Source organism: Fundulus heteroclitus, unplaced genomic scaffold (genome assembly GCF_011125445.2).
Source record: "Fundulus heteroclitus isolate FHET01 unplaced genomic scaffold, MU-UCD_Fhet_4.1 scaffold_41, whole genome shotgun sequence".
In the NCBI taxonomy this organism is placed as follows: domain Eukaryota; kingdom Metazoa; phylum Chordata; class Actinopteri; order Cyprinodontiformes; family Fundulidae; genus Fundulus; species Fundulus heteroclitus.
The window spans coordinates 469,727-495,578 of NW_023396824.1; the positions used below are offsets into that span (position 1 = coordinate 469,727).

At 40.6% G+C, this 25,852-nt stretch overlaps 2 protein-coding genes and 1 long non-coding RNA gene across 3 annotated transcripts in view; 2 read left to right on the forward strand and 1 right to left on the reverse strand.

Moving 5' to 3' along the window:
* Positions 1-25,852, reverse strand: part of LOC118560255 (protein NLRC3-like) — a 943,592-nt gene that overhangs the window by 317,837 nt on the left and 599,903 nt on the right. The window lies entirely within an intron of this gene.
* On the forward strand, positions 1,773-3,281 carry LOC110367007. Its single transcript, XR_004929231.1, has 4 exons — positions 1,773-1,921; positions 2,024-2,198; positions 2,278-2,573; positions 2,660-3,281. It is a non-coding gene; the product is annotated as an uncharacterized LOC110367007 (long non-coding RNA).
* On the forward strand, positions 8,674-11,266 carry LOC118560260 (piggyBac transposable element-derived protein 3-like). Its single transcript, XM_036131184.1, has 3 exons — positions 8,674-9,034; positions 9,912-10,747; positions 10,933-11,266. Exons 1-3 carry the CDS (start codon positions 8,920-8,922, stop codon positions 11,077-11,079), a joined length of 1,098 nt encoding a protein of 365 aa, XP_035987077.1. The 5' UTR covers positions 8,674-8,919; the 3' UTR covers positions 11,080-11,266.

Sequence of the window (25,852 nt, forward strand, 5' to 3'; positions counted from 1 at the left end):
TCAGAACCCTCAGAACCTCCTGTAGGGTCAGAACCTTCAGAACCCCCTGTAGGGTCAGAACCTCCTGTAGGGTAAGAACCTCCTGTAGGGTCAGAACCTTCAGAACCCCCTGTAGGGTCAGAACCTCCTGTAGGGTAAGAACCTCCTGTAGGGTCAGAACCTTCAGAACCCCCTGTAGGGTCAGAACCCCCTGTAGGGTCAGAACCTCCTGTAGGTTCAGAACCCTCAGAACCATCTGTAGGGTCAGGACCTTCAGAATCCCCTGTAGGTTCAGAACTTCCTGTAGGGCCAGAACCCTCAGAACCTTCTGTAGGGTCAGAACCTCCTGTAGGGTCAGAACCTCCTGTAGGGTCAGAACCCTCTGTAGGGTCAGAACCCTCTGTAGGGTTAGGCGATTTGACCCCTCTTACCCAAATATCATGTGTTAAATCCCGTGGATTGTCAAGCATTGTACCAAAATTTCAGGGAAAGCGGATTTTGACATTTTGGTGTAGGATTAGGCTGGAGGTGAAGGTTATGGAGGTTGGTGCTCCATGGTCCATGGGTGTGTGTGTGTGTGTGTGTGTGTGTGTGTGTGTGTGTGTGTGTGTGTGTGTGTGTGTGTGTGTGTGTGTGTGTGTGTTAGGAGGGCCAGGGCTGATCCTGAGACCTCCATGGTGGGTGTGAGGTGGGCCAGGCTACTCAGTGTCTCCCCTGGTTCTCAGGATGCTTTATTTTGTACACCTGCAGCCACTTGCTGAACTCTTGATTGCATGAGCAGAACGCAGCTGTACGTACTTAACATGCCAATCAACGACTGACCGAGGAGCATGCACCGTTTCGTTGCGTGCCAACCGCCAGAAAAATTCATAAAGAAGAAGAAGAGGAGCAGAGTGGACTACGTTCCCCTCCACTGTTCACTCATTTACACGGTAAGTTGTTGTTTTTAATTAAGTTAACTTCGAGTGTGAAGCTCTTATGCACCATGCGAGGAAAGGGGGCCCTGTTCCTGGCTTTGAGATATTAATAAAGCTCGTGTTATCGTATCTTATTTTTCAGATTCACATATCAACATGGTGCCCCCAAAGCAGAATGTTTGCTGCCCACTCTGCCGTTCTGAATTTACCTATATAGGCAGGCACCTAAGAAATAGTCATGGAATTAAAAATTCAGAAGAGCGAAAAATATTGATCAAGTACAATAGTGGGAGGGTCAATATTAGAAAAATGCCCTGTCCAGTGGATGGCTGCAGTTATGCTAGCACAAGGCTGGACAGGCATATTGATCAAGCCCACCCGGAGATGGAGGGTGAGAGGAAGGCCCAGGTGATAACTGATTTGAAGTACCAGGTAACAGTGCACATGCTGGGAGCTTTGAGCGCAACAAACCCGAGCCCCCCGATGGTGTCACGTTTACACATGGACCCAAGAGCAAGAGAGGAGGCAAATCAGTATCATCCAACATCAGGACCCCTTGATGATGATTCATCCCCTTCATCCTGCACCTCGTGCAAACAGCTTGAGGCAAAGAACCTTCAGCTAACATCAGACTTGGGGCAACTAAGAAAGAAATTGCTGTACCAGCACATATGGGCAAAAAGGGCAAAAAAGGCAATCAAACGACGGGAGGGGGTATGTAAAATGTTTATTATAGAGCACCTTTACCCAGGACCATAGCATTGTTTCTGGGCATGAGAGCTCCAGAGCTTAGGCCTGGTTCTACCGGCAGAACGAGAAAACTTAACACTAAACCTTTATTTAACAGGACCTCCAAAAGGGATCCACAGGCCCGGTTCCCAGTGTGGACGCCGATGCCCTCGTGGGGTCTGAATCTTCCTCTCCTGATGAAGAACCGCAGCACATCACCAGACCTAAATCAAAGGAGGAAAGCCGGAGCACCCTCTGTTTGGCGAAAGCGTACCCCGAATTCCCACCAAGCATCTGTAAGTAATGTCACTGATTGCTGTATTTTTCATTTTTTTTATACAGCATACAACTTCATTATGAAGCGGGGGGGTTTTTTTGTCGTTGTTTTTTTTTTTCAGTGGAATACATCACTGAATATTGGCAGCACCACAAGGGCTCCCGTGGTCTGAGGAAAAGGTTCGAAAATCAAAGATCCAAAGTGGGTAGAATCATGGCCTTCCTCTCGTTTATAACTGAAGGGCAGACAATCCTCCAAAATTGGACTTTCCTTTCAAATATGTCCAGGACATACTAGTAAGCATCTCTCTAATGCCTTTTAGTTAAGATAAAATGTCCCCATGTAAAAAGATTCCAATTATTTCTTTCTGTGCAGGTGGCCAGAACATCTGCTAAGTGAGGGAAAAGCTGAGAACACAGTGAAAACGTACCTGGTGAATTTGTCCCAGTTCCTGACCTACTTCAGGGACACCCCTCCCTCCTCATCCAGGGTTCCAAAAAGAGCAGTGTTTGCCGTGCTTCGTGCTATCTCAGAGTGCATTTCAAACCTTGGCCCAGATGTGGTCATGCGTCAGATAAGTGTCAAGAAAAAGAAGTTGAGCCGGACCATCTCCAAGGACCAACTTCACCTCTGCAAAATCCTGTCCAGGAGACGCATCCCTGAACTTCTTGGTCAGATTTCTTAAATTTGTACTATATTAAATTACTTACCTGAGTTACTGACATCCATGTTCTATACCTTTAATTTTTGTTTTCAGATCAACTGTCTGAGGACCCCAACCCGGAGGCGTGCAGGAGATTCTTCGGGTACCTCAGTGTTTATCTAGCAAGCCTTTATGGACACCGGACCGGTATTCTAAAAAACATAACTGTGGCGGAGGTTGACGAGGCCCAGCAGGATGCCACAGTCGGGCAAATGGGCTTTGCTATATGAATTCAATTCAATTTTATTTATATAGCGCCAAATCATGAAACATGTCATCTCAAGGCACTTTACAAAATCAAGTTCAATCATATTCAAAAATGATCCGTCAGAATTTAGAGGCAGCCGTCAAGCCATCACGTACGACAGGACATGACACTGCCGAACCTTCTCTCCTCTCCATGTCAGACTCATCAGGTGATGGGCTTGAGGAGGAAGCGGAGGGTGCGTCATCCAGCCAGCCTGCTGCATCCAGCCCGCTGCCATCGCCTTCCAGCCCCCCCGCCGTCCTCACCAACATCCAGCCAGTCCACTGGATCACAAAGCCCTGATCACGCTTCTGAGAGCGATGCCGATTACACTCCTGACAGCGAGCGTGATTACACTTGTGAGAGCGAGACTGATGACACTTCTGAGAGCGATCCTTCGTATGCACCAAATAGAGGGACACAACAACCCATAAGAAATAGACCATTGTTAACCTACACGCTGAGAAAGAGACCTCCAGGATGCAGCCGAGGTGCACGTGTGCTGAGATCCAAAAAATAGTAAAAAATAAAAAAATAAATAAATCAGTGGTGATGTGACTGTATTTGCTTTCTGTTACGGTTTGGGTGAAAACAATTATTTATCTTTAATAAATGGTGTTCTTTAAGACATTTCTCTATTCATTATTACTGGCAAATAAAATAAAAAAATAAAACTTGTAAAGTCCCACCTCCAGTCTAGGAGGGGGTAGTGTCAGAGAGCTCTCCCCCAGAAGAGGGCCTGTGGCTGGGCCTCCAGCAGCGGGATTTCCCCCTGTCCTGCTGGAGCTCTGCTATACCAGGTGCGCGGAACAGAAAAAATTTGTTGAGAACCAGGAGCGTGGAGGGGGAACAGTGTGAGAACGTAGCCCAAGGAGAGGGCCTCGGGCTGGGGCTGCAGCAGCGGGAGGTTCCCCTGTCCTGCTGGAGCTCTGCCTTACCAGGTGCATGGGCACTTAGAAAAAAATTTGAGTTTCGTTCCCCTGGTATGGCTGCGGTTTTCTAAGTCCTCCAGCATGGGGTGGATACGAAATCAACAGGAGTAGCCCAGGAAGACACAAGGGTCTGGAGGGATCCTGGGGCCTTCAGCAGGTATATAGGAATGAGTCTCGAGAAGTCCAATGAGGGAGATATGTAAGGGAAAAGGCCGGGGATGGTCCTGGATGTGTGTAGCTCCAGGCTGGAGGATTAGTGGGCCGCGTGCTCTTGGAGATTGGCCGGGGATGGAGGCTCTTCCCGGGTGGGTTGGGCTCCGGTGGTTCCTGGCCATACCATGGGCACAGAAGTCAAGCTGAAAATGCTGGGTGTGAGAAGAGCCAGGCTGTGCCCCTGGAGAACCAGGACCGGCTGATGTGGAGGGCCAGGCCCACAATGAGGCCTCCGTGCTGGGTGTGAGGTGTGTCAGTTTATGACCCACTGGAGAACCAGGGCAGCATGATGCTGATGATGAGAGCCCCATGCAGCATGTGGAGGTTAGGAGACCCAGAGCAGGCTAATGCTGCTGGGAGATCCATGCAGCATGTGGAGGTTAGGAGACCCAGAGCAGAGTGCTGCTGCTGGGAGATCCATGCAGCATGTGGAGGTTAGGAGACCTAGCGCAGGGTGCAGCTGCTGGGAGATCCATGCTGCATGCGGAGGTTAGGAGACCCAGAGCAGGCTCATGCTGCTGGGAGATCCATGCAGCATGTGGAGGTTAGGAGACCCAGAGCAGGCTCATGCTGCTGGGAGATCCATGCAGCATGTGGAGGTTATGAGACCCAGAGCAGGTTCATGCTGCTGCTCGGAGATCCATGCAGCATGTGGAGGTTAGGAGACCCAGAGCAGGGTGCTGCTGCTGGGAGATCCATGCAGCATGTGGAGGTTCGGAGACCTAGAGCAGGGTGCTGCTGCTGGGAGATCCATGCAGCATGTGGAGGTTAGGAGACCCAGAGCAGGCTGTTTCTGCTGCTGGAAGCTGCATGCTGTGTGTGGAGGAGAGAAGACCCAGAGGCAGCAAATAAATAAATAAATTAAAAAAGGAATTAATAATAATAATAATAATAATAATAATAAAAGAGAAAAGAAAGAAAAAAAATCCCACCTCCAGCCTAGGAGGGGGCTGTGTCAGAGAGCTCTCCCCCAGAAGAGTGCCTGTGGCTGGGGCAGTAGTGCTGGAAAGCTCCCCTCCAGCCCTGGAAGTCCAGCATGTGTTAGGCTCGGAACAAGTGGACCCAGTATTCGAGGCAGACAAACAGTTTAGGTTTAAAAGTTTATTAAAATCAGACGCGGAGCGGGAGGCGTCAGCGTCTACAGCGGGAGCCTCTGCAGGAGGAGACAACAGGTTAGTGACCACGCTTATCTGAAAGTGTTTGCGCACCAACGTGTCGGTCACTAACCTGGTCTTAATGTCCAGTTCAGATCTAGTAGCGGAGGTAGATCCCTGCTGGCGGGCTGCTAATCCGGCGCGGCGGTTGCCGCCCAGAACGTCCCTGAAGCAGAAGTATCGGTGGTCGGAGGACAGGCAGGAGGTCAGAACCGCTAGGACAATCGTGAGCAGGAAGATCAGGAGGACGAACCAGAAGCCGATGTCGGGAACGAGATCCAAGGTCAGAGCCAGGTGGTCAGATGTCAGCTGAAGCGCCAGAGGGAGATCCCTCTGGCGCTTCAGAGGGAGCAGGTGGAACAGATCTGAGGTGATGAGGAATGGGCGAAGCTAAGCAGGCGTTGGGACATGAGAAACCAGACAGCAGTGCCCAAATCATGACAGCATGGGGTGGATATGGATTTAACAGGAGTAGCCCAGGAAGATACAAGGGTCTGGAGGGATCCTGGGGCCTTACGCAAAAAAAAAACCTTCCGCAGATATGTAGGAGCAAGGTTTTCGATAAGCTCTAATGGGAAATATTTTTTATAACATTTGTCACAGCTTGCACCTTTTTTACCCTAACTAGGTCTAACCAATGTAAATCAATGTATTTTTTATAACATTTGTCACAGATTGCACCTTTTTTTTAACCCTAACCAGGTCTAACCAATGTAAATCAATGTGTTTTTTTCGGGTGAACTTTGCCGTCTTTGGTGGGCTGTGACGGGGTCACGGTGGGTCCTAAAAATCGGGGACCACAGGCATCTGGCTGTCAAGGGATGGGGCTATTTTTTGAGCCATGCCCTGTGAACCTGTGAGCTTTGGTTTGGCCTCCAGGAATTTTCAAATTTGGCCAAAAATTACACCATAGTGTCAAAAAAAGGGCCTGTCCGCTAAGATGGGGTCAGAACCCCTGTAGGGTCAGAACCTCCTGTAGGGTCAGAATCCTCAGAACTTCCTGTTGGGTAAGAACCTCCTGTAGGGTCAGAACCCGCAGAACCTCCGGTAGGATCAGAACCTCCTGTAGGGTCAGAACCTCATGTAGAGTCAGAACCCTCAGAACCTCCTGTAGGGTCAGAACCCCCTGTAGGGTCAGAACCCGCAGAACCTCCGGTAGGATCAGAACTTCCTGTAGGGGTCAGAACTTCCTGTAGAGTCAGAACCCTCAGAACTTCCTGTAGGGTCAGAACCTTCAGAGCCTCCTGTAGGGTTAGAACCCCCTGTAGGGTCAGAACCTCCTGTAGAGTCAGAACCTCCTGTAGGGTCAGAACCCTCAGAACCCTCTGTAGGGTCAGAACCTTCTGTAGGATCAGAACCTCCTGTAGGGTCAGAACTCTCAGAACCTCCTGTAGGGTCAGAACCTCCTGTAGAGTCAGAATCTCCTGTAGGGTCAGAACCCCCTGTAGGGTCAGAACCTCCTGTAGGGTCAGAATCCCCTGTAGGGTAAGAACCCTCAGAACCTCCAGTAGGGTCAGATCCCTCAGAACCTCCCGCCCACCTGTAGCAGGTTGCTAACAGGGTAGCTGGAAGCTGATGCAGCTCTGGAGAGGCAGCAGGAGGTTATTTTGGTTTTTGTTTCTGTTTTAAATAAATGTACCAGAAGAAATTACATCACTCATCGTTTTATCACTCCTCTGCTCACCTGGAAACAGGTAGAGAACAATTAGTGACTAACCTGAGTAATGCTACCAATCGTAGCCATGGGCTGACTGGAAGAGAGACCATGACTTCAGAGATTATCATGATCCTGCTGACATCATCTGGTGGAAACTAAAGCTTCAGACTGAAGGGAAAATGAGAAATGACCGTTGTTATGTCTTATCCACAGCTTCTGATAACCAACCGTTGTTAGAACCTGTTCTACTGACACTGCCTGGACTACAGCGACTTCTTCCCTAGTCATCAACCTGACAGCTTAGTGGAGACCCTTTCTCCCTGGTAAAGAATTAATAAGACTGAACAGATAAATCTGTAAGTTTTCTGACTAAGTTAACGTGTGCCATCAGGTAGCAGGAATCCAGAAGAGCTCCAGACATCTGTGCAGCGCTGCAAGAATCCACACCTCATTTTCTGGGAAGGACAGCAGGTTGTAAAGTTATCACACCTGCTTCATGTGACCAACAGAAATCCCTCCTGCAGTCATGTGTGGTTAATTCAATTTAATTCTATTCAATTCTATTTATATAGCGCCAATTCATGAAACATGTCAACTCAAGGCACTTTACTAAGTCAAAATCAATCGTATTATACAGATTGGTCAAAAAAATTCCTATATAAGGGAACCAGTTGATTGCATCAAATTCCCGACAAGCAGCATTCACTCCTGGAGAAGCGTAGAGCTACAGGGAGAGTCGTCTGATTTGTCCATGGCTTTGCAGCAATCCCTCATACTGAGCAAGCATGAAGCGACAGTGGAAAGAAAAAACACCCATTAGTGGGAAGGGAAAACCTCCAGTAGAACCGGACTCAGTATGATCCGTCATCTGCCTCAACCGACTGGGGGTTACAGAAGACAGAGCAGAGACACAACAAGACAGACAAAAAGCACAGAAGCACACATTGATCCAGTAATCTGTTCTACATTAAATGATAATAGCGGGTGATCTGTCTTCCCTGGATGATGTCACAGTTAACAGAACGTCAGACCAGGTGTACCTACTATGAAGAGAAAAAGAGAGAGAACAAAAAGTTATAAGCAGAAATGACGACAAGCAATGCATAATTAAAGAACAGTAGAACTCTATAGAGTGAGAAAAATAGATCCTGATGTCCTCCAGTAGCTTAAGCCCATAGAAGCACAACCCCATAGGTAGGTCAGGGCAACATAAGCCACTCTAGTTATAAGCTTTGTCAAAAAGGACAGTTTTAAGATTAGTCTTAAAAGTAGATGGGGTGTCTGCCTCACGGACCAAAACTGGGAGTTGGTTCCACAGGAGAGGAGCCTGATAGCTAAAGGATCTGCCTCCCATTCTACTTTTAGAGACTCTAGGAACCACCAGCAGACCTGCAGTCTGAGAGCGAAGTGCTCTGTTAGGAACATACGGGGTAATCAGAGCTCTAATATATGATGGAGCTTGATTATTAAGGGCTTTATACATTAGAAGAACAATTTCAAATTTTATTCTTGATTTAACAGAAAGCCAATGAAGGGAAGCTAAAATTGGAGAAAAATTATCCCTCTGGTTGATTTTCATCAGAACTCTTGCTGCAGCATTTTGGATCAGCTGAAGACTTTGAACTGCATTTTGTGGACTTCCTGATAGTAAAGAATTACAATAGTCCAGCCTTGAAGTAACAAATGCATGGACTAGTTTTTCAGCATCACCCCGGAATGTTTCTAATTTTGGCGATATTCCAGAGGTGAAAAAATGAAACTCTGGAAACCTGCTTAATATGGGATTTAAATGACATGTCTTGGTCAAAAACAACACCAAGATTTTTTTACTTTATTACCAGAGGCCAAGTTAATGCCATCTAGATTAACCCTCCTGTTATGTTACGGGTCAAATTGACCCGTTTTAAAGTTTGAAGATCTAGGAAAAATAGTTAAAAGTATATTTTCAGTATGAAACTTCTTCTGCTTGCCTTAAATAGTGTAATCAACATATAATGTGAAAATGGTTCATCTCACATATTTGCAACCACCCCCTGCATGTTTATATCACATAGATACTGTTCGGGTCAATTTGACCCAGCAGTCAAACTGGAGGTAAAAGAGTGTCAGAAATGTCAGACTTTTTCTTTCTTTGCAACTATGAGACATGTTTCACCCCAATCCTACACACACACACACACACACACACACACACACACACACACACACACACACACACACACACACGCACACAGGTGCAGGTGTTATGACTTTTGACGGGAACCATTTATGTTCTCGCGGGAAAACCCCACCCACATTCAGTGGACATTCAACAGGGGCGGGGCAAAACATATAAAAGATTCTCTGCATGGGCATCCTACCAACATTACACTCTGTCTGGCAGACCTTTACAAAATGAGCAGCAGAAGCAAAAGGATGACAGTCCAAGAGGCTCTGGAAGTAATCATTGATCATGACAGTGAAATAGAGGAGGATGTGTCTGAAGATGAAGACTATCTTGAGCTAAATTCTGATTCTAATGATTCTGATTTTGAACCAGATGAGGGGATTGCTATTCCTATTCCTCCAAGCATGACATTCATGTCAAAAAATGGTGAAATACAGTGGTCTTCATCCCCAAATATGCGTCAGGCAAAACTGTCTGCAGAAAACATAATAAAGACAGTGCCAGGGCCCACTAGGATGGCAGTGACTCGTGTGACTGACATCAAGTCAGCTTTTGAGCTGGTCATGCCAGATTCAATACAGAAAATCATTCTGGAAATGACTAATCTTGAAGGGAGGCGTGTTTTTGGGGAGAAGTGGAAGGAGCTGGACAGAACACATTTAGATGCGTATTTGGGGCTCCTCATCCTGGCTGGGGTCTATAAGTCGAAGGATGAATCAACAGCCAGTCTGTGGGATGCAGAGACAGGCAGGGCTATATTTCGAGCCACAATGTCTCTGGAGACCTTTCACATTTTCTCCAGAGTAATCCGATTTGATAATCGAGAGACAAGGGCTGGTAGACGGGAGAGAGACAAGCTGGCAGCTATTAGGACAGTGTGGGACAAGTGGGTAGAGCAACTTCCGCTACTCTATAACCCAGGCCCTAATGTCACAGTGGATGAAAGGCTGGTGGCATTCAGAGGTCGCTGCCCATTTAGGCAATACATGCCTTCCAAACCAGCTAAATATGGGATAAAAATCTGGGCAGCATGTGATGCAAACACCAGCTATGCATTGAACATGCAGGTTTACACTGGAAAGCCGGTTGGAGGAGCCCCAGAAAAGAATCAGGGCACAAGGGTCGTGCTCGACATGGCACAGGGTCTCAGGGGACACAACATAACCTGTGACAATTTTTTCACAAACTACAACTTGGGTCAGGAACTTCTAAAAAGAAAGCTCACAATGGTCGGAACTGTCCGAAAGAACAGGGCTGAACTCCCTGCTGAGCTGCTGGCAATCAAGGACAGGGCTCCTCAATCTTCCATGTTTGCCTTCACAGACACCACAGCCCTAGTGTCTTACTGCCCCAAAAAGGCGAAAAATGTTGTGCTCATGAGCACTCTGCACAAAAATGCGGAAATCAGCACAAGAGAGGACCAGAAACCAAGCATGATCCTTTATTACAATGCCACCAAAGGGGGGGTAGACAACTTGGACAAAGTGACAGGGTCCTACAGCACCAAACGGATGACTGCGCGCTGGCCATTGGTCATCTTTTATAACATGATCGATGTATCAGCCTACAATGCCTTTATCATCTGGACGGAGATATTTCCTGACTGGAATGTGTCAAAGCTATACAAGAGGCGCATCTTTCTCGAGGAGCTGGGGAAGGCGCTTGTGACACCGCACATCCAACGGAGGCAGCACCTGCCAAGGACCCCAGCCGCTGCAGCCACGGTGAGGGAGATCCAGGAGAGGACTGCATCAAGTACACCAATGCGTGAGGTAAGTAAGTGTTTGTGTGTGTGTGTGTGTGTGTGTGTGTGTGTGTGTGTGTGTGTGTGTGTGTGTGTGTGTGTGTGTGTGTGTGTGTGCATGTGTGTGTATAAGTGTATGAGAGTGAGTTGTGTGTGTCTTGGGATCAGCAAAAAGACAAAATACTAAAGTAATCATGGTCCTCTTGTTTATAGGTTGCTGCTGAGGGGAAAAGAAAGAGGAAGAGGTGCCAGGTCTGCAGGCCATCTGACGATGTCAAGACAAGCATGACCTGCGCGAAATGTGCAAAATTCATTTGCACAAAGCACAGTGTGATAACATGTCACTCCTGTGCTGTGTAGATGTACAGAGAGACAGACAGACACACACACACATACACCTTGTTCATATTGCAATTGCTTGTTTTTTGTATTGTTGTATTGCGATTTTGTTCATTTCTGGTTCACAAACAGTGCATGTATGTAAAACAAATTTTAAATGTTAAGTTTCAATGTTGTGTAAAACTATTGTGTTTTATATGTTGGTCTTTCAAAAGAAATAAACTGGTGAAACATTAAAAAAGTTTAAACATGCAGTTTAAAAAAAAAAAAAAACGAGTGAATTATCATAATTGGATCATTACCTGTTAGAGGTAAGGAACACCATTGCACTAAATATTGATAGAATAGTTAGTAATGGAGTCAGTAATGAAATATTAACAATGATTGCTAGGATTTTTTTGGTTTCAGACATCTTTTGGATAATTAAACATGCACCGGGTCAAACTGACCCGGGAACAGCATTGCTGTTCCTAACAAATGAACATAACAGGAGGGTTAAGTGATTGATTAGGAAGTTTATTTTTTGAGGACTCTGGTCCAAAGATTACAACTTCTGTCTTGTCAGAATTTAAGTGCAGGAAATTTAAAGTCATCCAGCTTTTGATGTCATGAAGACATGACTGCAGTCGAAGTAATTGATTGGATTCATCAGGATTTATGGATAAATATAGCTGAGTGTCATCAACATAACAGTGGAAATTAATCCCATGCTATCTGATAATTTTTCCAATCGGAATCATATATATAGTAAAAAGGATTGGTCCGAGGACTGAACCCTGTGGTACTCCACAAGTGGCCCTAGAGTTTGAGGAAGATTTATTATTAACATGAACAAACTGGAATCTGTCCGACAGATAAGATTTAAACCAGCCTAATGCTTTCCCCTTAATCCCTACAGTATGTTCAAGTCTTTGTAGGAGAATATTGTGATCAACTGTATCAAATGCAGCACTGAGATCTAACAGGACAAGTACAGACACAAGTCCATTATCTGAGGCCAAGAGAATATCATTAGTGACCTTCACCAGAGCTGTTTCAGTGCTATGATGAGCTCTGAAGCCTGACTGAAACTCAAGTAGGTTATTACTTTCTAAATGTTCACATAGTTGATTAACAACTACTTTCTCAAGAATTTTAGATAAGAAAAGAAGATTAGATATAGGTCTGTAATTTACTAACTCATCTTGATCAAAAGATGGTTTCTTAAGTAAAGGTTTAATAACAGCTACTTTAAAAACCTGTGGTACATATCCATTTACTAAGGATAGATTAATCATGTTTAAAATAGGACCACAGATCAAAGGAAATATCTCCTTAAACAACTTGGTTGGGATTGGGTCCAACATGCAGGTAGAAGGTTTAGATGAAGCTAGAATTTTAGATAGCTCAGAAAGCTCTACTGCTTCTAAACAGTTCAAACACTGCACAGGTTCTAAAGATTCCTCCAATGCTGCCTCACTTACTGAGGAAGAGGTAATCATGTTTGGAGGATGCCAATTATTTTATTTTTAATGGCATCAATTTTATTTATGAAAAATCCCATAAAGTCATTACTCTTAAGAGCTAAGGGAATGGATGGATCAACAGAGCTGTGACTCTGAGTTAGTTTGGCGACTGTACTGAAGAGAAATCTAGGATTATTTTTATTCTCTTCAATTAATGATGAAAAATATGCTGCTCTAACTCTGCGAAGGGTCTTTTTATACAACAATACACTGTCTTTCCAGATTAGGTAGGATTCCTTTTGGTGTGTAGAGCGCCATTTTCTCTCCAATTTCTTAACATTGTGCTTCAAGGAACGCAGCTCTGAATTGAACCAGGGAGCCAGCTTCCTGTGAACAATCACCTTATTTTTCAAGGGAGCTACATTGTCTAATGCAGAACGCAATGACGAAGTCACACCGTTAACAAAGACATCTATTTGTGAATGAGAAAAAACAACATTGCTGCTATTTGCAGGGTATTTCTGCAATAATGAGGATATTAAAAGGGTCTCTTTAAGTTTTGATGCAGCATTATCCGATATAAATCTACTATAATGGAAGGCTCTTTTGGGGGTGGAGAACTCAGATTAAACTCAAATGTTATTAAAAATGATCAGATAGGACAGGGTTGTGAGGAAATACTGTTAATTATTCACAATCAATGCCATATGTCAGCACAAGGTCTAAAGTATGGAGCCAAGAGTGCGTCGGTTTATACACATTTTGAGCAAAACTAATTGAATCTAGGATAGTTTTAAAAGCTACATTAAGGTTATCACATTCAGTGTCAACATGGATGTTAAAATCACCCACTATAATAACCTTGTCAGTGTTTATCACCAAATCAGATAGGAAGCCTCATTCCAGGATCCTCAGTCCCAGCATGTTTTAACCCTTAATCTAACAGACGGCAGTAAACTGTATGGTAGAGGTAAGTTAACCTCAGTCATGGTCACCTTTCCCAGCAGAGATGGATATTCATGTTCATGTGTGGAAATAGATCATAATTGTATCTGCCTGCTGATTGGTCTGGAGTGTTATTTAGCTCATTTACTACCTGCCACTACCACTTATGATTTAATTAGGCCGTTACTGGGACAGAAGGCAAGGCTTAAAGGGTAAAACAGAGCTAGGAACCTTATTTCCTCATTATGGTGTTGCTAACGCAGCACTTAGGATCAATGACCTGTCTGTTGAATTAGAAAGTCTCACTGCTTTAACTGAAACAGGTTTCTCTGAGGGAACAACAGGCTATCAGAACCATGACCTTCCTCTAGTTAACCTACCAACTGAGAAAGGAGCAATTTGTCACATAACTGGGGAACAAAGCTGCACTTTTATTTGTGATGAGTGACAACATGACCAACATCCATGATAAATTACACCAGAGGGAAATTCTGGTTCATCCTGGGATCCTGTCTTCATTCTGCTGGTTGGACCTCCTAGTTAACAAAGACTGGAGGAATTATTTCTATTTTCTGATTAATGTATTATTCCAATGGTTAAGAGAACGGTGCTGAAAATGACTGATAGCCCAATGCTGAAGATCAGCACTGATGCAGACCTGCTGACCATGATCTGGAGAAGTTTGATGTTTCTGCATTAGAACACGATGACTACTGAACATAAATAGTAATAAACTTGTTGGAACATCTTCTGTGGTTTGGTCTCCATTTTAATGACTGAAATAAGATAAGATAAGATAAGATGGTCTTTATTGATCTCACAATGGAGAAATTCACTCGTCACATCGGCTCATACAAGAAGGTGCAGAGTAGGGAAGGTGCATTCAGTTATTTACAGTGAGTTTTCATATATACAATGGGTCAAAGAGAATACCAAAAAAAAAAAATACAAAAAAAAAAAAAGGAAATAGGAATGTAAATGTCTCATTTACATTCTCAGTGGTCTATATTTATATAAACATATCTATATGCTTAAATATATACATATATCTATGCGCCTACATACATACGTACCTACCCGTATATACGTGCATATACATTGTATACATTTTTACATACATACATACATACATACATACATGTGTACTGACTTATGTTCAGGTGTTGATAGCAGCAGAAGTCACTACATCAGGATTATTGCACGGGTTGTAGGACAGTGTATTAAATAGATTATTGCACCTTGGTTATTGCACATTAATTATTACAGTTATGGTTACAGTTACAGTGCAGCATTGTAAAATCTGATATCAGCAGGAATAAATGACCTGCGGTAACGCTCCTTTTTACAGACAGGGTGTCTAAGTCTGTCACTAAAGGAGCTGCTCAGCTCCTCTACAGTCTGGTGCAGGGGGTGGAAGGTGTTGTCCATGGTGTTGCCGAGTGCGAAGCGGCCGGGATGAAAATCAGTGCCTCCAAATCCGAGACCATGGTCATGAGCCAGAAAAGGGTAGAGTGCCTTCTCCGGGTTGGGGCGGATGTCCTGCCCCTAGTGGAGGAGTTTAAGTATCTTGGGGTCTTGTTCACGAATGAGGGGAAGATGGAGCGGGAGATCGACAGGCGGATTGGTGCAGCGTCTGCTGTGAAGCGGGCGCTGTACCAATCCGTTGTGGTGAAGAGAGAGCTGAGCCAAAAGGCGAAGCTCTCGATTTACCGGTCGATCTACGTTCCTACCCTCATCTATGGTCACGAGATTTGGGTCGTGACTAAAAGAACGGGATCCCGGATACAAGCGGCTGAAATGAGTTTTCTCCGTAGTGTGTCTGGGCTCTCCCTTAGAGATAGGGTGAGGAGCTCAGTCATCCGGGGAGGACTCAGAGTAGAGCCGCTGCTCCTCCACGTCCAGAGGAGCCAGTTGAGGTGACTCGGGCATCTGGTCAGGATGCCTCCTGGACGCCTCCCTGGTGAGGTGTTCCGGGCACGTCCCACCGGGAGGAGGCCCAATGTCTCTCGGCTGGCCTGGGAACGCCTTGGGATTCCCCCTGAGGAGCTGGCCCAAGTGGCTGGGGAGAGGGACGTCTGGGCCTCCCTACTGAAGCTGCTACCCCCGCGACCCGACCCCGGATAAGAAGAAGAAGACGGAAATATCAATTTTTCTCCTCTCCTCCCCCCATAACTTTGGGAAATAAAGAGCAACTGTTTCCAAATTTTAAAAAATTGTTATGTGTGATAGCATGTAGTATACTAGAAATGTCCTTAATGGGGTACCGCGCACGTGACGTCACCGTCTCAAGAGCAACGCCCCTTTTGCCGCTTAGGTAGGGCATACAGGAGAGAACGCATACAGGAGAGAACGCACGGATAACGGATATGACCGACTTTACAGCCGTTAAACTTTCCCAAGACGATGTCCCAGGCACACGGTTTACTGGTCGCACTGTCGAAGAACACACCAACCTTCAGCTCAAACGATGGCTTGAGGTTCGAGGGCTTAAAAAGACTGGAAAACTGGCCGAGTTGATGAACGGTAAGCTTTGTTTTTTTTTCCTGCGCGGCGGTCATGGCAGCGTCGGCCGTTTTTTTTTTGTTGTTTGCAATCACCGTCCAGGAATGGGTATATGTTTAATGTTTGTCTCATTTGAAATGTTTCTGAGTAAGCTATCCTGGTAGCAGGCTATCATGTTAGCGCCTGCTACCATGATAGCCTATATGCTGTCATGGTAGCAGGCGCTACTTTATTAACATGTCGGCCACCAAAATACTCTTACCTTGACTTGATGTCGCTGGAATTGGGTCAGGATGTTCTTCGGTTGGGCCCTTTCCTCCGACAAAATGCTTGCTACATATGTACTTGAATTTGGTAACTTTTTCCGGGTTGAACTGTTGTGTAGGCCGACCGCACCGGTCCCAGCGCACACATTTCTCCTTGGCAGTCTTGAAGAAAACATCCTTCATATGCGGCCGATCAGCGTACCTCGAGTCGCTGTTGCACGTTCCATAGCAACAATGTTTAAAAACCATGGTCTTAGAGTTGGAAAAAGCAGTCGTTTTACCGAGTAAAAGCAAGGGTAACGCACAGCTCTTTTACAGCAAAACAGCGACGGGTTTCCGGAGTTTGCCCCACTGCGTACCACGTGATGTGACGTCATCGTGACGTTGTGTTTCTAAAAATAGCTCGCGCGCGGTACCCCATTCAGTAATCTGTCATATTTTACATTACAATGGTATAATCTGACCCAATCTGTATAATATGATTGAACTTGTCTCTGTAAAGTGCCTTGAGATGACATGTTTCATGAATTGGCGCTATATAAATAAAATTGAATTGAATTGAATTGAACGGGATTTACTGGGAAGTCTACACTCTTGTCTTAATTTTTGTGCCCTGCTATCAGCCAGTTTCCATCCTCGTATTTCAGCCATGGAAAATTATAAACACTGTGTGTTGGAATACTGTGTTTGGTGACTTACTTTTATTTGTCAGGCTTTAGTGACAAAGGTTGGAAATAGACTGATTATCTTGGTGTTTAAAATAACACAAAACAGCGTAAGAAGACCTCGTTTTTTTATTTATTGTAAGCAACAGCTGCCGATTAAACTGAACGTTACAACCTTGACATGATTATGAGTTGTTTTAACGAGAAATCGATCAGAAGCGCCGTGAAAACGGTCAGACCGCCTCTCTGGTATGAAGAGCATTTTGTCTCTAAAAGATTTGAATAAATATAAAAAAGATTTGAATAAATATAAAAGGATATATATACATATACATACATTTATAAATATCCAAGTACAAAATACAAATGTAAAAATGTGACATACAAATAAATTAACAAAATACAAATATAAAAATGTGACATACAAATAAATAAACAATTTTATATAAATAAACGTGTCTTTGTAAATATATTTTCGAGATTTGAAAATAAATATGCCTGACTTTGTATGTGGAATCTGCATTTGTGAATCTCCGTTTTGCATTTGTGAATCTCCGTTTTGCATTGTGAATCTTCGTTTCGCTTTCATGTCGATGACGTAATTTTGAGACATTCCTACTGATCCAAATATAAATGCCACTAGATTTGAATGCGAAGACACCCTCCACTGAACAACCAGCAGATGGCAGTGTTGTGCAGCCATAGCTAGTCTGGCAGAGCGGTCTTGTGTGCTCGTGACACGTCATCAGCCTCAGCCCGCTTGCCCAAAATGCACCGCGGCCGCAGCTTGATTCCAGACAGCGCAAACAGAGCTCACAGCGGTAAGTTAAAAATTCCCTTTTCTGCTGCTGTTGTTCTTCAAAAGTACGTTTTCAGATCGGCTGAGGCGTATGGGGTGCCGAATGTAAAATTTCAGATAAAATTCTATTGCTAATATATTTTGATTATTTAGCTCACTTTTCTCACATTTAACTCCCTTTTCTCACATTTAAGACAGAAATTCACAATAAACAAGATCTTATATGCAATTGTCAACAATATGTTTATAAAGTAAAATAAATAGTTAAATGTTAAATCTAAATGTTAAATCTATATCTAAATGTTAAATGTTAAATCTAAATGCTAAATCTATATCTAAATGTTAAATCTATATCTAAATGCTAAATGTTAAATCTAAATGTTAAATCTATATCTAAATGTTAAATCTATATCTAAATGTTAAATGTAAATGTTAAATCTATATCTAAATGTTAAATTTAAATCTAAATGTTAAATCTATATCTAAATGTTAAATCTATATCTAAATGTTAAATGTTAAATGTAAATGTTAAATCTAAATGTTAAATCTATATCTAAATGTTAAATTTAAATCTAAATGTTAAATCTATATCTAAATGTTAAATGTTAAATGTAAATGTTAAATCTATATCTAAATGTTAAATGTAAATGTTAAATCTATATCTAAATGTTAAATTTAAATCTAAATGTTAAATGTAAATGTTAAATCTATATCTAAATGGTAAATCTATATCTAAATGTTAAATATTAAATGTAAATGTTAAATGTATATCTAAATGTTAAATTTAAATCTAAATGTTAAATCTATATCTAAATGTTAAATGTATATCTAAATGTTAAATTTAAATCTAAATGTTAAATGTATATCTAAATGTTAAATGTTAAATGTAAATGTTAAATCTATATCTAAATGTTAAATCTATATCTAAATGTTAAATTTAAATATAAATGTTAAATCTATATCTAAATGTTAAATCTATATCTAAATGTTAAATTTAAATCTAAATGTTTTGAAAATATGCAAATTGACCACGCCCCCTATCGGGTTCTCGCCCACACCACCGACCCTGGATCAGCCATGAGATCCATCTGTGGAGGACACTGGAAACATGCCGCACAGACGGCTGACAAGGCAACTTCCTATAACTATATAACTTTCTCCCTTTAACGGCAAAGTTTCTTGTTTTAATGAGAGACTTATCCTGCTTAAACGACATAATTTTCGTCTCATAACAACGCAACATAACCCGGCATCAGCTCGCGGGATATTTGAGTGTCATGGAGAAGAGGAGAGACGGAGGGGCGCCTTTTTTTACTTTCTAAGAAGTCGTCATTTGTCGGAGGAATGTATTTCTGCACTGAGGAGTGACAAGGTAAGTCATAAATATACAGCAAGTCCTCTACTTGAAATTTGACCAATTCGGCAGTTTATAGTTAACAACTCTGCTTTGGATACACTTGCATTACTGTAGTACAGTCTCTGGCTCTGTTTACACGGTGAAAACAGGTTTGCGTTGCCTCTGTACTCTCCATTTACACACTACAAGGTTTAACTGTTGCTTAGGGGGGGCTTTCAGCTATAGCTGTGGGTTTATTTACAACAGTTTGCAGCCGAAACAGTCCTCCACGGTGCCAGCCGCTGTTTTCTTCTTCTGGGCAATTTGACGCGGAGCTTCAAAAATCACAGCGCTACTAGTGGTGCGGCATAGGAATTACACAGTTTAAGTACTCTGTAAACAGGGCCTGTGACTGCAAATGTACCTATCTATGCCTTTATGTATTTTAATCAAATATGATTAAAATAAATTTTAATCCGACACTTGTAAGGCTAATTAAAAGTATGTGTATTTTACACAATGAAAGTGAGGCTAGATAAAGCTACATTTATCCATATTTTATTGTGTCAAAACAAAGATATGAATACAGAGCTTTCTAATGGGACAATTCACAAGCCAGTGAAGGACAACTATTTATATGAACTTCATTAATAAACCCAGTCAACTTCTGACATGCTTTAATAGGGGAAAAGCAAAAACTGATAATCGATTATCATTGCTGCAAATTCAAAAGTTAATATCAGAATTTATCAATGAAAGCTCCTGGCAGCAAGGCACCATTGTTCTCAGTTTATTTGTTGTTCCATTTGTTTTTTTCTGATGTCTTTAAACTTACTCAGAAAAGAAAAGAAATCTTAATCAACAACATTGTTCCATTGCAGTCTAGGTTTAAGCCATTTTAACATTGATCCAGTCTAACCTTAAATCACAATTTTAAACAGCAGCTATTCTCCTTCTGATGGGAATTCTGTAAAAGTACTTTTTAAAATGCCCATAAACAAAAACATTAAGGTAGGAGTACCAGTATTAAGATAGCTACATTAAAATACAGCCAGAAAATGAATGTTCCCTTTTACATCTTAGAATGCCTGTGCATTTGATCTGACACTCAAAATTTAAATATTTAAAAACTTTGAATTTGGAATATTTAGCTTCTCACATTTAGCATAAGTAACGTGCTCAATTTTTAGAAAGAATAAATTATGTTATTTTTACATTTTGTTTAAAATAAAAAACTTGATAAAACAATAACAAAATCTCTGCTGTGTTTACAGGTTGGCATCTCTAAAGCTGAATACATGGATGGTGCTGTCCAAAAGTTACTGCTGGATATTTTCTTCCAGCAGTAACAGAGGGGGTACCACAGCCAGAATTCATATAGACATGGAGACAGAGAATGGTACAATGAAAGACATTCAAAGATTTTTGCGTCTTGATGACAGCTATCCTGAAAACTTCTTCATTGTGGGATCCAGCACCACAGCCAGCACATCAACAACTGATGGGCTTTCTTAAGGAAACGTCATGCACAGTACTGGATGAACCTTTTTCAAAAACTGAAGAATACAGATTACTTTACTGGGGACTTCTTGGATAAGCAGCCAATTCTGCTCACCTGTTTAAATATCACTGAGGTATGTTTGAATGTAAAAGATAAATACTATATGATACATGCTTTTAAATATGGAGTATGTACATTAAGAACTTGTTTATTTTCTTGTCTTTCAGGAAAAACTCTAAAAAGTGGTTCACTTATGGAACATCATTTGTAAGATTAGAGATGCAATTGCTCCAAGTGGCCGGCCCTACATGATGTATACCTGGGGTGTCAAGCTCCAGTCCTCGAGGGCGTGTCCTGAAACTTTTAGAGGTTTCCTTGGTCCCACACACCTGAATCAAATGGCACAATTAGCTCCTCTTCTTCTTCTTCTTCTTCTTCTTCTTCTTCTTGATTTTTTTATTGGCGGTTGGCAAATAACGTTTAGGTGAGCATTACCGCCACCAACTGGTATGGAGTGTGGACTGCATGACAAGACAAAAAAAAAAAAAACTATATCCTATTATACAACCTACTCTGTTTCAAAAACTCAAATATGACCTGGTATCCTCTGCTTCCTGATTCCTTTTGCAATAAATCAACAATATCAAGTTTAATTTTCATGTTACTAAGTTTACTTGTCAACCTGTTTCTCTGAATCCAATATTTATTACAATTCAAAATGACATGTTCCACAGTCTCATCTTCCCCACAGTCACATTTCCCTGTCTGATGTTTACCTATCAAAAATAATGATCTATTCAATCCAGTGTGTCCCATTCTAAGCCGTGAAATAATTATCTCTTCTCTCCTGTTCCTTTCTGTTATTCTCATTTGTCCAATTCTCTTTTGTATTTTATAAAGCCACCTTCCTTTCTTTTCTTCATCCCATAACTTTTGCCACCTATCTTTGGCTTTTTGTTTAATTATACCCTTTATTTCTGTTATACCAAAACTAACATTAATATCTACCCTTACCTTATTTGTACTATCCTTAGCCATTATGTCTGCCATTTCATTTCCTTTAATCTCGTTATGTGCCGGAACCCAAACAAAATTTACTACTAACCCCATCATATTCTGTAAAGCGTTTGTTGTATTTCAATTAATATATCAGGTCTACTGTCTGACTGATTATTTTGCAAACTGATTGATGATGAACTAGAATCTGAACAAATGATAGATTTTAATGGTCTTACCTCTTCCACCCATTGAACTGCTAAAAGCAAAGCTAGCATTTCTCCTGTATACACTGAAACTCCATCACTAATCCTTTTTCCTACCTTAATATGAAACTGTGGTATGATAAATGCTATCCCTACCCTAATAGCTGTGTTTTTTGATGCATCTGTATATATTTGTATATAATTATAATATTTATTTAAGTGTTCTAGTACTATATATTTATTCATAATATGATATTTATCTTTTGCCTTCTTTTCTAATAATGAAAGATCAACTTTAGCATCAGGAAGTATCCAAGGTGGTATTGTTGTTAACGGAACTGTCTGACATATATCTAACTGATTTAAATTAATTTCATTAACTTTATTTTTTATTACCCATCCAAAGCTCTTTAATTGTTTTGTTTCCTTTTCCCATCCAGGTTTAAGCACCTCTAATGTTGGATGATCCTTCCTTTGTCCCTGTGAATTTGACCAGTAGTTTAATGATAATTGATCCCTTCTAACTTTAAGAGGCATTTCTCCCATTTCAACCTGTAATGCTGCTGTTGACGATGTTTTAAAAGCTCCAGTACATATTCTTAAAGCCTGATGTTGAATAATATTTAACTTATGGAGATTTGTATCTGCTGCTGAGTTATAAACTATACATCCATAGTCAAGTACTGACCTGATTAACCCAGTATAAATTGCTTTTAATGATTTTCTATCAGCTCCCCACTCTGTTCCAACTAAACACCTCATTATATTTAGTACCTTTCTACATTTATCGATTATTTTTTTAATGTGCACACCCCATGTCATTCTTTCATCAAACCACATCCCAAGAAATTTAAATTGTTTAACTCTTTCCAAATCCTGACCATATAATTTTAAGTTAGCTTTTCCATCATCTCTTTTTCTTGTAAAAAACATTATTTTAGTTTTCTCTACAGAAAATTTGAATCCCCATTTATATGACCATTTTTCTACAACTGCAATTGCTCCCTGAAGTTTCTTTACAATAAATTCCAAATTTCTTCCTCTTTTCCACATTGCTCCATCATCTGCAAATAATGAGAATCCCATTCCACCCTCTATTTCTTTAAACATATCATTAACTATCACTGAAAATAATAACGGACTTACTATACTTCCCTGTGGTGTCCCATTTTCTATTTTCAAACTCTCAGAATAATCCTTCCCTATCCTCACTTGTATTTGTCTTTCTTCTAGAAAATTTTTAATCCATCTAAACATATGACCATTTATACCCATTCTTCTAATTCAATTAGCTCCTCAGTATGCAGTCAGATTCTTCAGAGTCCTGGTAATTACCTGGATATTTGACTCAGGCGTGTCGGACCAGGGACATATCTAAAAGTTGCAGGACACCGGCCCTTGAGGACTGGGCTTTGACACCTGTGAACCCTTCCACGGCGTTTTGATGAACAAGATCATCTCAAACAGGTTTCTAAGCAAGCGGCAGAAACTTGCACAGTCCAACTTCTTCAGAGGACCATTCACATGTGATGAGACAGTTCGAACTATCATACCTTCTGATGACGGAAAACTTTCTTCATGCACCGTCCACACATGATGAAACAATTGAGTTATTTTTAAGAGCTTGTATGCACACAAAATTATGGTAAATTATGTCGTTTAAGCAAGATAAGTCTCTCATTAAAACAAGAAACTTTGCCGTTAAAGGGAGAAAGTTATATAGTTATAGGAAGTTGCCTTGTCAGCCGTCTGTGCGGCATGTTTCCAGTGTCCTCCACAGATGGATCTCATGGCTGATCCAGGGTCGGTGGTGTGGGCGAGAACCCGATAGGGGGCGTGGTCAATTTGCATATTTTCAAAACATTTAGATTTAAATTTAACATTTAGATATAGATTTAACATTTAGATATAGATTTAACATTTACATTTAACATTTAGATATAGATTTAACATTTAGATATAGATTTACCATTTAGATTTAAATTTAACATTTAGATATAGATTTACCATTTAGATTTAAATTTAACATTTAGATATGGATTTAGCTTTTAGATTTAAATTTAACATTTAGATATAGATTTAACATTTAAATTTAAATTTAACATTTAGATATAGATTTACCATTTAGATTTAAATTTAACATTTAGATATGGATTTAGCTTTTAGATTTAAATTTAACATTTAGATATAGATTTAACATTTAGATTTAAATTTAACATTTAGATATAGATTTAACATTTAGATATAGATTTAACATTTACATTTAACATTTAACATTTAGATATACATTTAACATTTAGATTTAAATTTAACATTTAGATATACATTTAACATTTAGATATAGATTTAACATTTAGATTTAAATTTAACATTTAGATATACATTTAACATTTACATTTAATATTTAACATTTAGATATAGATTTAACATTTAGATTTAAATTTAACATTTAGATATACATTTAACATTTACATTTAATATTTAACATTTAGATATAGATTTACCATTTAGATATAGATTTAACATTTGCATTTAACATTTAGATTTAAATTTAACATTTAGATATAGATTTAACATTTACATTTAACATTTAGATATAGATTTAACATTTAGATATAGATTTAACATTTACATTTAACATTTAGATTTAAATTTAACATTTAGATATAGATTTAACATTTACATTTAACATTTAACATTTAGATATAGATTTAGCATTTAGATATAGATTTAACATTTACATTTAACATTTAGATATATATTTAACATTTAGATATAGATTTAACATTTAGATATAGATTTAACATTTACATTTAACATTTAACATTTAGATATAGATTTAACATTTAGATATAGATTTAACATTTAGGTTTAACATTTAGCATTTAGATATAGATTTAACATTTAGATTTAACATTTAACTATTTATTTTACTTTATAAACATATTGTTGACAATTGCATATAAGATCTTGTTTATTGTGAATTTCTGTCTTAAATGTGAGAAAAGGGAGTTAAATGTGAGAAAAGTGAGCTAAATAATCAAAATATATCAGCTATAGAATTTTATCTGAAATTTTACATTCGGCACCCCATAGAGGCGAGAACATTATACTTTTAAGCTTCCCTATGTGGCCTGTTTACAGAGTTAGTGCGTAATTTTAATAAAAAGTCCGACGTTGAGCGGAGCAGAGAGACCCGCAGACCTCCGAGGAAAACCGCAGCCAGGGCTGATGTTAGACCGTTTTTAGGACAATTCTGTCGGCCAACTCGTGTGCGTAGAACCGCTGGTTCTGGTTTATTTGTCTTGTGTTTATCTGACTGACGTGTGTTGCTTTATTAACTCAATACTTGCTCACCCATCTATTGCCAACTGGTAGGCATTTTAAGATTGACAGCCTATTTCCTACTTTTATCTTTAAACATTGAAGATGGTATTAAACACATGATCAGGTTGAAATTGTTACTATTTTTCTATAAATAATTAAAATGAAAACCCAATTTTAACATTAGTAACAGTATGGTTAAGCTACTTTATTGCACCTCCTGACCTTCACAGCATTGATTAAGAAAGGAAAAAAAAAAATTTTTATGTCTGCCCACCTTAGTGTTAGTTCAGCCCATTTTTTCAGTGAAATGGTAAAAATACCAGAGAAGGGAAGCCATTTGTTACATTTACTATACATTTTACCTTTTCTTTCTTGAGAACTATAATAATCTGCATGTTAAACAGGTATAGTTTTATGCATAGAAAAGGTGACAAAAAACAATTATGGTAACATTTGGCATTTTTTTTTACAGGAAGAAACAGAAACAAAATATGTGAGGATAAACACTTCTTTGCCGATCCTCCAAATATATTTTAATGAAGGGGACCTGAAACCAGCCTTCAGGCTAAACAGGGCCACCATCGTCCTCCTCCTTCAGCTGCTGTCCATCAGAAGGTCCATGGATGGCCACAGGAGATAGAGGTGCTGGTGACCCTCTACTGGCTGGCCTGTGGAGCATCCTATAGGGAAACAGCTTGCCAGTAAGATCTCTTACCTTCTTGTCCTTAAATAGAGCCAGCAATGACACACAATTGATACATAGATTATATTAATTGGATAGAAGATTAAGACAGATCAGCATATTA

Coding starts and splice junctions, on each gene's coding strand:
- LOC118560260 (XM_036131184.1), top strand. CDS start 8,920: ATGTCAGACTTTTTCTTTCTTTGCAACTATGAGACATGTTTCACCCCA. Junction 9,035..9,911: donor ACACACACACACACACACAC/GCACACAGGTGC, acceptor CTAATGTCACAG/TGGATGAAAGGCTGGTGGCA. Junction 10,748..10,932: donor CAAGTACACCAATGCGTGAG/GTAAGTAAGTGT, acceptor TCTTGTTTATAG/GTTGCTGCTGAGGGGAAAAG.